General features: G+C 53.6%; 1 protein-coding gene across 1 annotated transcript; it reads left to right on the top strand.

Annotated features, from left to right (window-relative positions):
- Window positions 1–8627: 8627 nt before the first annotated feature.
- LOC101535493 (hydroxycarboxylic acid receptor 2) lies at window positions 8628–10270 on the top strand. The gene has a single exon (XM_004595401.2). It carries the CDS (start codon window positions 8974–8976, stop codon window positions 10063–10065), a length of 1092 nt encoding a protein of 363 aa, XP_004595458.2. The 5' UTR covers window positions 8628–8973; the 3' UTR covers window positions 10066–10270.
- Window positions 10271–15447: the final 5177 nt, after the last annotated feature.

Consider the following 15447-nt stretch of genomic DNA (forward strand, 5'->3'; position numbering starts at 1 on the left):
TTTCTTGACCTGCCTGAATTCGTTGTCTTGGAGAACAGAACCTGGTTAGCCAGGGCACTTATTTCAGCCTTAGGGAAATAAGCTCTTGATCCTGACAGTAGCTCTCTTCCGTAGCCCCTCTGGACGCTGCTTGGCTGTCGTTTGGGCTTCCAGGCAGCCCAAGAACGCAGCAAACAATTTAATCTGACCTTTGTTCGGTGCAGTTCTCTGCAGATCTTCGCGCCTGCCAGGAGGCGTTGAAGGAAACATTCACCTGCCTTTGCTTTTCCACCCCACCCCAGGGTAGCAGCAGGGTGGGGAGCAGAGAACTTGAAAAGATTCCTGTTGGTTTTGGGGGTGTGCAAGTCCAGCTAGGGTTGCACTGACTGCTGGCTCTGTGGCCGTGGAGGGAAACCAGCCGCCCATCCCCCCAGCCGTTCCTCCAGTGTTTGCTGTATTCCAGACAGGCCCTTTCTAGCTGCAGGGTCCTGGGTCAGCCAGCCCCCCAGTGCGACATGGCCTCCCCATCACCCCCTTAGCTTGCAGCTTCTGTAACTGTTCTCTGCAAATCCCAGGTTTTCTTCTCTTTGCGGGACTTCCTCCTGCATGTGATTCTTGCTTCCCAAAGCCTCCCTGGGGACCTCAGAATCTGATGACTCTGGGAGATAACAGGCAGCCGGGGGAGGGGGCTAAGCTTGGGGGAGAAACCTACGCCACACTCCAAGCCATGCAGCTGTGCCGGTGGCTCTCCACTCCTGCATGCATGCTTTTGCAATGTCCCGGGGTGCCTTTCCTGTGCAGTGACCTTGCCAAGCCCTAGTTCTTCGGCTTTAAAAGATTCCTGTGGGTTGCTCCACTCCTGGCTTTTCCAGTGCTGTAGCGATCAAAAGCTCCAGGCTGGGGCAGAGGGACAGAAGGACGAAAGTCTATACCCCAGTCCAACCTCTTGCTAGATACGAGATCCTGGCCCAGTTTGGCTCTTTACTGAGCTGTGTGAGTTTTTGGTCTGCTGTGTCAAACAAGAGAAGCAATAGCTCTGCCTTCAAGGGGTGGCGGGGTGGACGTGGGGAATGTGCGGCCCTGAAGCTTGAGGGCTCAGCCGGGCACCTGCGTGTAGGGGCTTCGCGTGGCTTGTTTATGGACATGTGTAGTGTTAAGGGCAGCAGCTGGCAGCAATGGCTCCAGATAATGGCAATTACACGAACGCATCTCTGATATGGACTGGAGGAGGCACAGCTTCTCCGGGGGCTCCATGGTCTCCCCCCAGTGCCCTGCTCCCCCGGCTGCCAGGACAGTGGCTGAGGCAAGGTTCTTATCAGCCTCCAAAGTGCATATATCCTCCTGATAGCAACCCAAGTAAAAACCCCAACCCTCCTTCCGTTCTCAGTTCTATTCTTAGCTACGGTTCCTGCCCTGGGCGCCCCTTGGTGGCTCCAGCTCAATAAAAATGGGTTCGAAGAGAAAAACCTGCGTGTGCGTGACTCTGTTGGGGGTGGGGGGTCACGCCTGCTACCCAGAAGCTCCACCTGGCAGCTGCGTCCCCAGGGATCTCACGAGACCACCAGGAGAGCAGCAGGAGCCACACCCAGGCTCAAGTGCATTCTCCATGTGGAACTGGCAGAATGTGACCTAGAAAGAAGCCATCTTAAGGAGAGGTTTTTTCCCCCCAGGAATTGTAAGGGAGACGAGTCAGCTTTGTTGGTGAAGTTTTGCTCAAACTTCCACGGATAGAAAAGCATTCGATTCAGAGCAAATGTTTGTGCTTGCTTCGGCAGCACGTACACTAGAATTGGAACGATACAGTGAAATGCTTCTCCCGCTGTGGTGTTTTGGGAAAAGTCCTTTGGAGATAAGGTGGGAAATCGGACCAGAAATACCAAGAGGGGTCTGAGCGGAGGTGTAAGAGATGCCTCCTTTAGTGCTGCCCGTGGTAGAATCGTCAATTCCAGCCCACTCTCACAAGAGGTTTCCTTATCTTTGATTCAAACGAGAATGTCTCGGGTGGTGTGTGAAGTCACTCCGGGTTTAGGGGTATGTGGTGTGTAGGTGGGGGTGTGAGTGCGGATTGGGACTCTGGGGCTCAAGGGGTTCTGTGGGTGAGGCAGGACTTGGCCAGGCTGTGTGACAAGGGCTCGGGGAGCTTGCCTTTCAGCCTGCACCCTAGAAGTTCCTGGCGTCCTGGGGCAGGCGTCAGCGGCTCCGCACTGGCACCCTGGTGGGAAGGGCTTGGTGGGAACGGAAAATGCGAGGACCTTGGTTTCATAACTCTCCGGAATTTCAACATGCGAAAGCCTCCCATTCCAGCCGGCAGCACGGGGCCCTCTGAGCTCACCCAGCAAGACAGAACTCCAAGCTGCGGCCATAGGTCATTTTGCATAATAAATTTAAGTTCATATGTAGCTTTTTTTCATAATACGCTTTTTTCATGAACTTTTCAAAGATCCCTCCTGTGGAAGGATCTCAGAAAGTTTTTACACCGAAATACTTGTCTGTGAGTGGGCGTTTGGTGGAGCAGTGAAGACCCCACATAGATGACAATTTCCTCTTTAAAGCGATGGAGTTGGGGTCGGGGCGTGGCACATGTGGGGAACCGGCTGCTTACAACACCCGTGTTCCTCATGAGCACTGGTTTGAGTCCCGGCTGCTCCACTTCTGATCCAATTCCTTGCTCGCGTGCCTGGGTAAGCAGAGGAAGACGGTCCTGGAGCTTGGGCCCCTGGAACTCGTGTGGGAGACCAAGATGAAGTTCTAGGCTCCTGGTTCTGACCTGGCCCAGCACCTGCAGCTGGGGAGTGAGCAGTGGATGAAAAACCGCCTTCCTCTCTGTCTGCCCAACTCTCTCTGTAACTGCTTTTAAAATAGATGATAGATCTTTAATAAAGTGATGAAGCCCAGTTTAAATTTATTTTTATTGCAAAGTCAGATATACAGAGAGGAGGAGAAACAGAGAGGAAGATCTTGTGTCTGTGGATTCATTCCCCAAGTGGCCACAATGGGGAGCTGCACCGATCCGAAGCCAGGAGCCAGGACCTCCTCCGGGGCTCCCACGTGGATGCAGGGTCCCAAGACTTTGGTCCGTCTTCGACTGCTTTCCCAGGCCACAAGCAGGGAGCTGGGTGGGAAGTGGAGATGCCGGGATTAGAACTGGTGCCCATATGGGATCTGGACGCATTCAAGGCGAGGACTTTAGCCGCTAGGCCACTGCACCAGGCCCATGAATTTATTTTTGTTGCATTTGTTTTTGGTGTCATGGCTTGGAAGCCTGTCGTTAATCTGAGATTATGAAGACTTAGTTTTTTTTTTTTTTTTTTTTTTCTCAGAGTTCTATAGCTTGAGCTCCTACAATCAGGTCTACAAGTCACTTCATGAGACTATAAGCAAGGGGCCTTCTTCTCCTACTTGTGGCTTTTGTCATCACCCAAGTCCCACTTAAAAAAAATATTTAAAATTTTTTTTGGAAAGGCAAATATACAGAGAGAAGGAGAGACAGAAAGAAAGATCTTCCATCTGCTGATTCACTTCCCAAGTGGCTGTATCGCTGGAGCTGAGCTGATTTGAAGCCAGGAGCCTCTTCCAGGTCTCCCACGCAGGTGCAGGGTCCCAGGGCTTTGGGCCGTTCTCTACTGCTTTCCCAGGCCACAAGCAGGGAGCTGGATGGAAATGGAGCCACTGGGATCAGAACCATTAGAACCAGCGTCCATATGGGATCCTGGTGGGTTCAAGGTGAGGACTTTAGCTACTAGGCTACCATGGTGGGCCCCCAAGTCTCACCCTTAAAAGGGTTATTCCTTCTCCTTGTATAGTTCTGATATCCGCTAAAAGCAAGCTGACCATAAGCTATGCTGTCTTGATTATTTCTGGACTCTCAGAAATTATGCTGCTTTGATTACTGTAACTCCAGGGCTCATTTTAAAGCAGGAAATGTGAGTTCTCCAATTTTGTTCCTCTTCTTCTTTTTAAAAAACTTTATTTTCATGATACAGTTCCATAAATTCAGGAAAATTTTCTTCATTTTTCAAGATCATTTGCTTATTCTGCTAGCCCTGTCAGTTTATTTTACATTAAACCTAATATTACATTTTTAAAATCTAAAATAGCCTGATTTGTTTTTTATTTTTGTTTTTAAAGATTTATTATTTGTGCTTGCTTTGGCAGCACAGCAGCACATAATTTCAGAATTTTTTTAAATTGGAAAGGCAGATTTACAGAGAGAAGGAGAAACAAAGATTTTCCATCTGCTGTTTCACTTGCCAAATGGCCACAACAGCCAATGCTGAGCCGATCTGAAGCCAGGAGCTTCTTCTGGGTCTCCGAGCAGGTACAGGGGACCCAGGTCTTGGGCCGTCCTCCACTGCTTTTTCCAGGCCTTAAGCAGGGAGCTGGATGGAAATGGAGCAACCAGGATGCAAATGGGCACCCATATGGGATCCCAGCATTGCAGGCTGTGGCTTTACCCACTACACCACAACGCTGGCCCCCACATACTCTTCTCTGTTATGCTTTCTAAGCATGTCCGCCTGTTGGCAACAGTAGCTTCCTCTCTACCTCAATTTTAACTTTTTCATTCCTCATTAGGAGTCCCAAGGGCTCTAACTTCCTGTTTATAGAGTCCCAACTCAGTCATTCACACACGGCAAACCAAAGTCTCCCAAGGCAGCCCCGGTGAACTTGACCTTGATGTTCTGAGTGGTTCTGATGACACCCTGCCTATCATGGGGGACACAGAACAGTTCTGCCGGCTGCTTCAACCCCTCGAATGTGCTGGAGGCTAGGCTCAGGGATTTCTGGGTTTCCGTGTGGGCTTCTGGGAGCCCTGGATGGTCCATGTGTGAAGTCTGGCCTGTCCGGTGAGAAGAACATGTTAACATGGGCAGGACACAGGAAGACGCACGGGGCGAGAGAGAGAGAGGAGCTTGGGGTCCAGGGTCCTGCTTGGTCGTTCATGTGACTCTAGTCCAGCTGCCATCATAGCCTCCCCGTAAGAACTGCCCGCCTGAGCCCAGCTCCGCCTGGGAGTCTGACAACGCGCATCTGCACTGTTTAAAGCCATTCACCACAGCTGAGTTCAAAGACATGAAGTGGTCAATCGCCTGTTCTCTGAGCCAGTCTGTGAAATGGGATTGTGATGATGACAGCAAATCTCTTGTAGGATTTTAAATTGATCAGCTACCACAGTCAAGTGGTATGTATACCACAGCCCAGTGAGTATCTGGGCAAACAGAGACTCGAAGGTGGACTATGTCAACTAGTCAATTCTGGAGAGATTTCATCGTGCTTGGAGTGGTGAGATCGGCAGTAACTGAGAACTTCTGAACTATCAAAGCCTCTTGAGCAGGACCCTCGGAGCTTGCCCCACGTCGGGGACCCTGGGATGGTGTGGGGTAGCTTCCTCCATCTCAGGATACAGAGGCATTGGGAGGCTGTTTGTGTCTTCTCTCCTTATCTCCCCCACCCCCAGATAGCGGGAGGAAAAAAAGAGATTGTGGAAACCATGGTGTCACCCACCTTCCTGTAACTCTCAACTCTTATCACCCTAATCAACTATGTAAAAATCATCAAAAATAAAAATAATCATAAGTTAGGCCTACTGGCTGAAGTCCTCGCTTTGAACATGCTCAGGATCCCATGGGGGCGCCGGTTCTAATCCCAGCCGCTCCACTTCCCACCCAGCTCCCTGCTTGTGGCCTGGGAAAGCAGTCGAAGACAGCCCAAAGCCTTGGGACTTACACCTGTGTGGGAGACCTGGAAGAAATTCCTGGCTCCTGGCTTCAGATCGGCATAATACCGGCTATTGTGGTCACTTGGGGAGTGAATCATTGGATGGAAGATCTTCCTCTCTGTTTCTCCTCCTCTCTGTATATCTGACTTTGCAATAAAAATAAATAAATCTTTTTTAAAAAAATTATAAGCATGTCTTGTAGGATTTTGTCAGGAACAAAATGAGCTGATCCAGGCCAGTCTGTGCTGCATGCCTGGCACACAGAAAATGCCTGGAAATTGTAGCTGACTTAAAAAAACATAGTTTTTATTTTTGTTGGAAAGGCAGCTTTACAGAGAAAAGGAGAGACACAGAGAAAAATCTTTCATCTGCTGGCTCACGCCTCAACTGGCTGCAAAGGCCAGCGCTGAGCTGATCCAAAGCTAGGAGCCTGGAGCTGTCCTGGAAGCCAGGCAGGAGGTCTTGAATCCTGGGACTGCAATATGGACTGTGGGAGAATCACTTCTGATATTGCTTTTTAATTAAAAAACAAAATTAATTTCACACAATGCATCGGCGCACAGAGGGCCAGAGGGGAGACAGGCAATGCTCCTGGGAGAGTCATTAATGGTCAGCGGGCTTTCCACCACACTCTGTGCTCCTGAAATGATTCATTGTAGCGAGTTTCTGTGCAACTCATGCACTGGTAAGAAAAAGGACAGGAGCAAGAAGAAACATGCCTGGGGTACAGTGGGAGGACCGGAAATTCCATAGCCGGCTCCCCGCTCCCGAATCCAGGGAGGCCGGCATTTACCGGCTGAGCAGCTGGGAGCCGTGTGAACCGAGCTGGGAGGAGCTGGAAGGAGCTGGAAGGACCCTCACCAGTGGGAGTTGGGAACGGGGGTGGCCAGGAGGTTCGAGCAGGCATCTCCAAACGGGACTGCGTTTGTTGCCATGCTTTTCTCACGATACACCACACTGTCGCAGCATCATCGCGTGGATGGCGTCCAACTATACAACGTGGGCAGGGAGGGTCCCTTGCAGGAGCTGCAGCTGCCACACAGACAAGTCCGCTGTCCTCTGAGCCCTAATAGCAGGGCCCAGGAACACGCTCCCAAGGCAGGGTGGAGCGAGGCTGCAGGGTGGAGCGAGGCTGCAGAGCAGACCAGGCGTTCATCTGTGCATCAAGGGTGGCGATGGCGGGCTGGGAGGCTGTGCCACCCAGAAATCCTTTCTATGTCCTCATCAGCCAGGTGGCCCCAGCGTACCAGCAGCCCCTTGGAGTTTTCACTTTCCTTGTTTTGAAACCAGGAATGATAACAGCCCCTCCCTGGAAAGCTAGGGCTGGGGTGAAGATGGACTGTGGATTTGGAACTCCGAGCCTAGACGCTAACCTGCAGGCACCATCATGGTCTCCACTACCACCATGATCGTCACACAGGATCAGACCTACTGAAGTCCAACACAAGGTTCACCCGACCCTAGCTTACTGGGAAGGCCTGGGAAATCCCTAACATCGCACTTAGCTAGGCAACTAACAGTTGCTATTTCCAACTCCACACTGGGGGCCGGCTTGTAGCACAGCAAGTTAAGCTGTGCCTTGGGTTCCTAACATACCATATGAGTGTCGGTTCCAAGTTCTGGCTACTCCACTTCCAGTCTGTCTCCCTGTTTATGTACCAAATAAAACAGTGGAAGATGGTCCAAGGGCTTGGATCCCTGCCACTCAAAATAGGGGGCCGGGGTCCCAGACGGAGTTCCAAGCTCCTGGATTCAGCATCGCCCAGACCCATGCAGGGTGAGCGTTTGTGGAGTGAGCCACTGATGGATTATCTTCTCTCTCTCCGTCTTCCAGATAAGTGAATATATCTCAAAAACAAATAAAAACAAGTAAACAACAACAACAATAAAACAGTAGGACAGCAAGAAGTAGCAATGTTCTGAAGGGCGATGCCCGACCACCCCGTACGGTAAAGATGATGTGTGAAGGGTTGTCCTGCTGTTGCTCCAGGTCTAGGAGATCAGGGATTTTAAGGCGCCGTGCACTTCACTGGGGCGACACTGTGCCTGCTCGCGGACAGGATACAAAGGAATTTGCACTTCCTGCGCAATTTTTCTGTGAATCTAAAATTACTCTGCAAAAGCAAAACTGGTGGTTTTAAAAATAATACCTACTTAAAGATGGATCTCTTTAAAAAAAGCTAAATCACTCAACAGCACGTTGGCTGTAAGAATGCAACGTGAACCACGCATGCTGTTTTCATTAACCACAGACGGTTCAAATCAGGCTTGGATGTTTAGAATCAGCTGAAATGTTCTGCTCACCAGTATGATGTCCCACCCGTTGGTGACACAGGACGAACGCTCACGTGCCACACACGTTCTCACGACACACTTAGGCTGCCGCGTTCTCTCAGCCTTTGCATAGAAACTGTGTGCACGCGGCTGCTTCTTTTTTTTTTTTAAAGATTTATTTATTTTTATTGGAAAGGCGGGTATACAGAGGAGGAGAGACAGAAAAGAAGATCTTCTGTCTGATGGTTCACTCCCCAAGCGGTCGCAACGGCTGGAGCTGAGCCAATCCGAAGCCAGGAGCCAGCAGCTAGCTGGGTCTCCCACACGGATGCAGGGTCCCAAAGCCTTGGGCCGTCCCAGGCCACAAGCAGGGAGCTGGATGGGAAGCAGGGATGCCGGGATTAGAACCGGTGCCCATATGGGATCCCGGCGCGTGCAAGGTGAGGACTTTAACCACTATGCTATCCCGCCGGGCCCAGCAGGTTCTTGAGTTAGGCACACATTCATGTTTTCTGTGAATCCTTGCTATTCCCCAATACTTGGCACTTCTGCTACATGGCTCTTGCGCCTGGACAGCGGTTCCTGCCCGGCCACTGTGGTCTGTGGTTCTGTGAGTGAAGCCAGCCGAGGGCAGCAAGCGATTGCCTCTTCAGGGCTGGCACCCTGTCAGGGGATGGGCGCACTGGCTCTCTCTCACAGGGGGATGTCCTGGCCCTCTCGGCTTGCCCAAAACTCACCCTTCACATTTAGAAAGTTCTGTTGGTTCCTGTTCGCCCAGGGGATTTTTCTTGCTTGTTTATGCAAACAGCAGGTTGCTCAAGAGCCACACTGCCTTTTTTTTTCTTGAAGTGATTTCGTAGCTTCCTGGTAACCATTCAGTCATCTATTTCAACACCCCTGACATGACATAAAGGCCGAGGCTGTGCTGCTTGCTCCCGGCACAGACACACACCTCTCTCCCAGGTGAGGCGCTCCTGAGCGGGGCCCTGCTCCGGCTCTCCATGAAGCAGCACCGTCCGCAGGAGCATTTTCTGGTGATCGGAGGCAAGAATTGCTGCGTGTTCCGAGATGAGTTCATCGCCAACGTGCTGCCACCCGTGCTGGGGCTGGAGTTCGTGTTCGGGCTCCTGGGCAATGGCCTCGCCTTGTGGATTTTCTGCTTTCATCTCAAGTCCTGGAAATCCAGCCGGATTTTCCTGTTCAACTTGGCCGTGGCCGACTTTCTGCTCATCATCTGCTTGCCCTTCCTGACGGACAACTACATGAGGAAGTGGGACTGGAAGTTCGGGGATGTCCCCTGTCGGCTGATGCTCTTCATGCTGGCCATGAACCGTCAAGGCAGCATCATCTTCCTCACCGTGGTGGCCGTGGACAGGTACTTCCGGGTGGTTCACCCCCACCACGCTCTCAACAAGATCTCCAACCAGACGGCAGCCGTCATTTCGTGCCTCCTGTGGGGCGTCACCATCGGCCTGACCGTCCACCTCCTCAACAAGAAGATGCTGACCCCCAATGGCGCGGCCAACCTGTGCAGCAGCTTCAGCATCTGTGAGGCCTTCCGCTGGCACGACGCCATGTTCCTGCTGGAGTTCTTCCTGCCGCTCGCCATCATCCTCTTCTGCTCGTTCCGCATCGTCTGGAGCCTGCGGCAGAGGCAGATGGACCGGCACGCCAAGATCCGCAGGGCCATCAACTTCGTCCTGGTGGTGGCCGTGGTCTTCGTCATCTGCTTCCTGCCCAGCGTGGCCGTGCGCATGCGCATCTTCTGGCTGCTGCACACCTCGGGGACGCGCGACTGTGGCGTGTACCGCTCCGTGGATCTGGCCTTCTTCATCACCCTCAGCTTCACCTACATGAACAGCATGCTGGACCCCTTGGTCTACTACTTCTCCAGCCCCTCGTTCCCCAACTTCTTCTCCATGCTTCTCAACCGCTGCCTCCGGAGGAGGGCTCCGCCCGGCGAACCAGACAACAACAGGAGTACCAGCGTGGAGCTCACGGGGGACCCGAGCTCCCTCCGGAGTCCAGACGCCCTGATGGCCGAGCCCAACTGCCCGTGGAGCCCCTCACACCTGGCCCCAAGCCCTCGCTAAGCAGTGGCGCTGGGAAAGGTGGAGACGGTGGGCAAGGAGCAAAGTCTCTGCAGGCATGTGGGACCCGGTGTGCTGAGCTGGGCTTGAGGTTTCCTGAAGCTTCTGCATTCAGAGAAATCACACAGTGGCGCAGTGGGCTGCATGGTAACAGGCTGTCACCGCAGACACTGCAGGGGTGTCAAGGGGAACCGATCTTGGAGCTTCGAGGCAATGAAGTCATGCATGCTTTACCACCACCGATGCTTGCAGGACTGAAGATGAGGAGGGCTGGAGCCCCTGGGCTGCCTGAGTGGCTTTGGGGTTTCTGACCTCCTGCCTGAGACGTGGTGGACGGTCCTCAGCCCCCAGGGCAGCAGCTGGCCCAGGGTGAGCTTAGCAGAGGCTGGGAGGGCCAAGGGACTGCAAGGTTGGGGGGACTCAGGTGTCCAGGAACCTGCCAGTGGGTGGCCTCAAGCTGTGAGACAAAGGGAGCAAGAAAAGGCTCATAAATTGTACTTGAATATCTGAGTTTGCAGCAGCGTGACAAGGGGATTGGCCCCAGGAGAGATGGAGCTATTAGGGGACAGAAAATGGCCTTTGTGCTACAGTCAGCCACGAAGCCATCCCTCTGTTCTTTGTAGGCACCGGAGGGCCTGGCTGTTAGAGAGCCTGGGGAGGAACGTCGCTTCCTTCCTCTGTTTGCACCTGTCAGTAACTGGGAGACACACTGAGCATCAGGGTGCTGGGGCAAGGTTCCTTGTGGCTCATTTGCTCGCATTTCTATTATTTAAAATAAATGGACCATTGCAATCAATTTTGATAGGAGACATGGTCTGGTGTTGCATCTGTCTAGGTTAGAGTTCACAGACTGCCGCTGCAGGGACCTCGACGGTTGTTAACTCTGCCCTGGTAGTAAAACACTGTGGCCTGCAAAGTGAGACAGGGACCCGGTCACCGGGCAGCGCCACAAGACACAGACAACTCATGGACCAAACGAAAACCATGCGCTTTGGAAGCAGCCCGGGGAGGAGGCTGCAGAAACAGTTGTTTACACTCTGCTGGGGGCATCTGTGTGTCAGGGAGGGAATCAGATAGACTAGAATTTCCTGCAGGCGGGGTGGGGGTGGTGAAGGGCTCCCAAGGGACCGTTTCGGTTCCCAGTTCTGAACCAGAAGGGAGATGTTCTGGTTTGAGTCCGTGATCCCGCCAGGTTTCTGTTGAGCTTTCACTTCCATCTCCATGTCCCTCCTTGATGCTTGAGCAAGATGAGGCTTGCTCCAGCCTCCTCTCTGGGATGCAGATAAGGCGTTTCACTATTCCGACGCCCAGCCCCAGATGAACAGCCGTGAGTGCGGCAAGAATGCCTTCCTGAATTGCTCAACACTCGTCTGCGGCACCCAGCGACTCCCACAGGGAGGACGAGAGCGCAGGCGTCACGGCTGGGCAGGGAGGCTCTTGGGTGCGGGCTGGGGAAGCCCCACTGCGCATCTCCAGCTCTTCCCTTCTAGGGGATCTGCAGCCTCGGCAGCGCTGGGAGTTCAGGGCTTCCTGCCGGCCACTTTGTCCAGGCTGCACTGGTTTCCAGGTGTTCTTTGCCGGGTTGCAGGTGCCGTGCTTGGCGGTGGAGCTGGGGCTCCCATCAAGGCTGAGATGCGGGGGACAGGGGACAGGGGATGTGGACATGGTGAAGCAGGGTGAGCGAGGGCTATGATACGTGGGAAGGCCTCTCCGAGGAGGTGACACAGTGGTCAAGGACAAGACAGAGCAAGCAATGCAAAAGTTGGGGTGAGTGTGGGGGGACAGTGCCAAGGCCCTGAGGAGATGCAGCCATTGGTGCTGGTCAGCATTCAGCTTTTCCGGGACTGCCTTAACAGAAGTGCCCATCAACTGGGGGTTCAGACCAGCAGAAATGGCTTCCCTGGTAGTTCTGGAAGGCAGAGGCACCCCTAGAGCGAGGTGCCAGCCTCTCCTGGAGGCTCCAAGGGTGTGGCTGCAGGCACCTACCTGGAGTCCCTGCACTCCGGGTCCTGCCCACATGGCCCTGCCTCTGCAGGCCTTTGCCACGGCCTTCTCCTGGTGTTCTGCACCTTTGTCTTTGTCCTAAGGACTCCTGTTGTGGAGCCTTGAGATGTCCCACCTTCCAACAAGACCATCTTCTAAGGGGTTGGGGGCACAAGTCAGTCCCCTGTAATAACGAAGGTAGGAGAAGCCAGGTGACAGGGGTTGGCCACCCCGTGGCAAAAATGGGTGAGATGAAGATGGCATTACCCCACGTAGAAAGAATTTCTGCACTAAATGCAACCAGACGTTGTTACACGGGTGCCCCGGTGCCACTTCGGAGGCCTGGCATTGGGTCCCTGCTCCACTGCCGCTCCAGCTTCCGGCTACTGAGCACACCGGAAGGCAGCAGCATGGATGGCTCAGGCTGACTTCTTGGCTACCCATGTGGGAAGCACAGACCGAGTTGCTGGCCCTCGGCCCTGACCTGGTCCGCTCCCAGCTGCTGCAGGCATCCAGGGAGTAAACCAGTGGACAGATCTCTCTCTGACACTCCACCCATCAGGTAAAGTAAATAGAGGCTGTGTTGTGACATACTAGAGTAAGCCGCCACCTGCAATGCCAACATTCACACAGGTGCCCGTTTAAGATCTGTCTGCTTCACTTCCCATCCAGCTCTCTGCTTGTGGCCTGGGAAAGCAGCACAAGATGGCCCAAGTCCCCAGGACCCTGCACCTGCGTGGGAGACCTGGAAGGAGCTCCTGGCTCTGGGCTGTCCCAGCTCCTGTCGCTGCGGCCATGTGGGGAGTGAACTAGTAGATGTAGGATCTCTCTATCTCTTAAACAAATAAAAATAAAATCTTTACAAATACAAAAAAGCTGATCACACAGCTGCTTGCTTTATCTCATGGGGTTCTAACTACTTTGGCTTTTCAAGTAGAGCTTCCTTTCAGCTGCTCCCAAGAGAGAGGCCGTCTCTGCGTGCAAGACTGCCCGGAGCTGGGGTGGGAGGTCATGCCAGCTCTGATCCCAAGGCCTCCCTCAGCCTCTCCCGTCTGCTCCCTGGGTGCCTGAAGGAGGGGCCCCATGCCCCACCCTCCTCTGCCCACGGTCTCCTAGTGTGGGCGCACCACGAGTTCTTCTGATGCCTTTTGGCTTAATTTTCAAAATACTTCCTGAAGCCGCCCCATAGACTAGCTGGCTCTGCTCATTACGACATCCTGGGAGCCCGCTGGTGCCTTTGCCTCTGCAGGATCAGCACCAGCCCGGGGCATTGGCCCTCTGGGGGCCTGCACTTACTGCATTGGCCACCTGTGGTGTCAGGGTCAGGGGAGACCTGCGTGGTGAAGGACAGGTGCGCCTGTTCTATCCAGCCCCTAGGTCTGAACATTCCTAGGCAGGTAGCGGGACCCAAGCCCGTCTCAGTCTGTTTCCATAGTGGTGGGAAGTCTCTGAATTCCTGCCTGTGTGAAGCTGCGCTCTGCCAGGCTCTGCCCTCCATTTCCTGACTGTGTCTGGGCCTTCAGCAGAACCGTCACCATGCCCTGTGACCCAAGCGTGGGCCTGACGGGTGAGCGATGGAGCCTGCACAGCCGTGTGAGTGGACAACCATAGTCCTTCCGGCAGGAACAGAACCTGGGGTCATGCGCAAACAGAGACAGAGTTCATTGGGCAATGGTGGGACACATGTGAATTCACATGTCAGTGTGGGCTCCCCTGCCATCCCATTCAGGGACATACCCAGCCTGAAGGGGCCAAAGAGTGGCCACAAGTTAGAAAACCCAAAGATGGGATCTCCCGTGGGGAGGCTGGCCTGGGACAGCCTGTGCACAGAAGTGAACCTGAGAGTCTCGCAGCCCATGGTGGAGAAGGAGTCTCTCACTCGCCCCCTCTTTCACAAGGAAGAGGGTGGAACCCCAATTTGATATGCAAATAGGATAGGGTCTCATCATTTACTTTGGTCCCAATGTGACAGGTGCACCCTGAGAAGGTGTGTATATCCAACTGCCAGTTAGAGACAGTATCATGTTGAGGGCACAGGAGACCCAGCTCCTCTCTGCTTCAGCTAAATTTCAACTGACCAGTCACATCCCTCATGGTGCCCTCGCCAAGTGTCTTCCCGAGCCTTTTGGAAGGCCCCGCTGCAGAGCCAACACCTTCGCTATTGTATGTGTCACTTGGTAAACAGAGCAGACACACTCTTTGGCACCTGGCCAGGAGGTTTGCTCTGCTCCCTGCTGCTCGTGGACTGTGACAGGAGATGCTGCTGCTCTGTAGCCTGGACCCTCACCTGAGCCTTGGCTACACTGTTGTCTTTGGGGTGGTGTGTGGCGGGACTGGCCTCAGAACCTGACCCGCAGCCCTCGATCCCACGGCGAGTGCTTCTGTGTTCTTAGCAAATATTGATATGCTGGGAGCCCTGGTCACACCCGGGAACAGACCTCAAACCATCAGTAGCACTTGGGATAGGACATGAAACTGAACACAGCAGAGCAGGGAAGAGAAATCCATGTCACCCATTGATGTCACTGGCTAGCAAATGCTGTGCACCGTGTCACAGGACAGAGGGTGGGAAATGGCAGGGTCTGTGTGTTTCGGTAAAGCAGCATGGATGCCCAGCCGTGCCCAGGGAGGGTGAAGACTGCCCCATCATCGTCATCACCATCCCCACCTTCCAGCTGTTGTGTCTGAGATTTGTGCCGTGGCATCTGTCACACACTTCTAAAGGGTTCCAAGCAGACAACCTCACTCCGCCCTTGCAGTAGCCATGACAGCCGCTATTTCCTCTGCCGTAGACAAAGGAACTGAGCCGAGCTGGCGTGAGAAGCTTGACCGAGTTCAGGTAGCTGGTAAACACCGATCCAAAACAAACGCAGGTAGGGCTTGACTCCGGGGTCCTCGCTGTTCAAAGCTCCAAGAGATGAACAGCCTGAGTTGGAAAAACAAGGTGAATGGGCCTGGCTGCGTGGCCTAGCAGCTAAAGTCCTCACCTTGTATGCCCCGGGATCCCATATGGGTGCCAGTTCTAATCCTGGCAGCTCCACTTCCCACCCAGCTCCCTGCTTGTGGCCTGGGAAAGCAGTCGAGGATGGCCCAAAGCTTTGGGACCCTGCACCCATGTGGGAGCCCCGGAAGAGGTTCCTGGTTCCTGGCATCGGATTGGCGCGCACCGGCCGTTGCGGCTCACTTGGGGAGTGAATCATCGGATGGAAGATCTTCCTCTCTGTCTTTCCTCCTCTCTGTATATCTGACTCTGTAATAAAATGAATAAATCTTTAAAAAAAAAAAAAAAAAGAAAAACAAGGTGAAAACAGCTTCCCACATCCACAGCCAGTATTCCAGAACTTCCCAGGCTGCCTGCCCAGGGGGCCCTGGGGCCCCTCCCCTGCTGAGGCCAAGGCCAAG

This window comes from Ochotona princeps, chromosome 29, assembly GCF_030435755.1.
Source record: "Ochotona princeps isolate mOchPri1 chromosome 29, mOchPri1.hap1, whole genome shotgun sequence".
Taxonomy (NCBI): Eukaryota; Metazoa; Chordata; class Mammalia; order Lagomorpha; family Ochotonidae; genus Ochotona; species Ochotona princeps.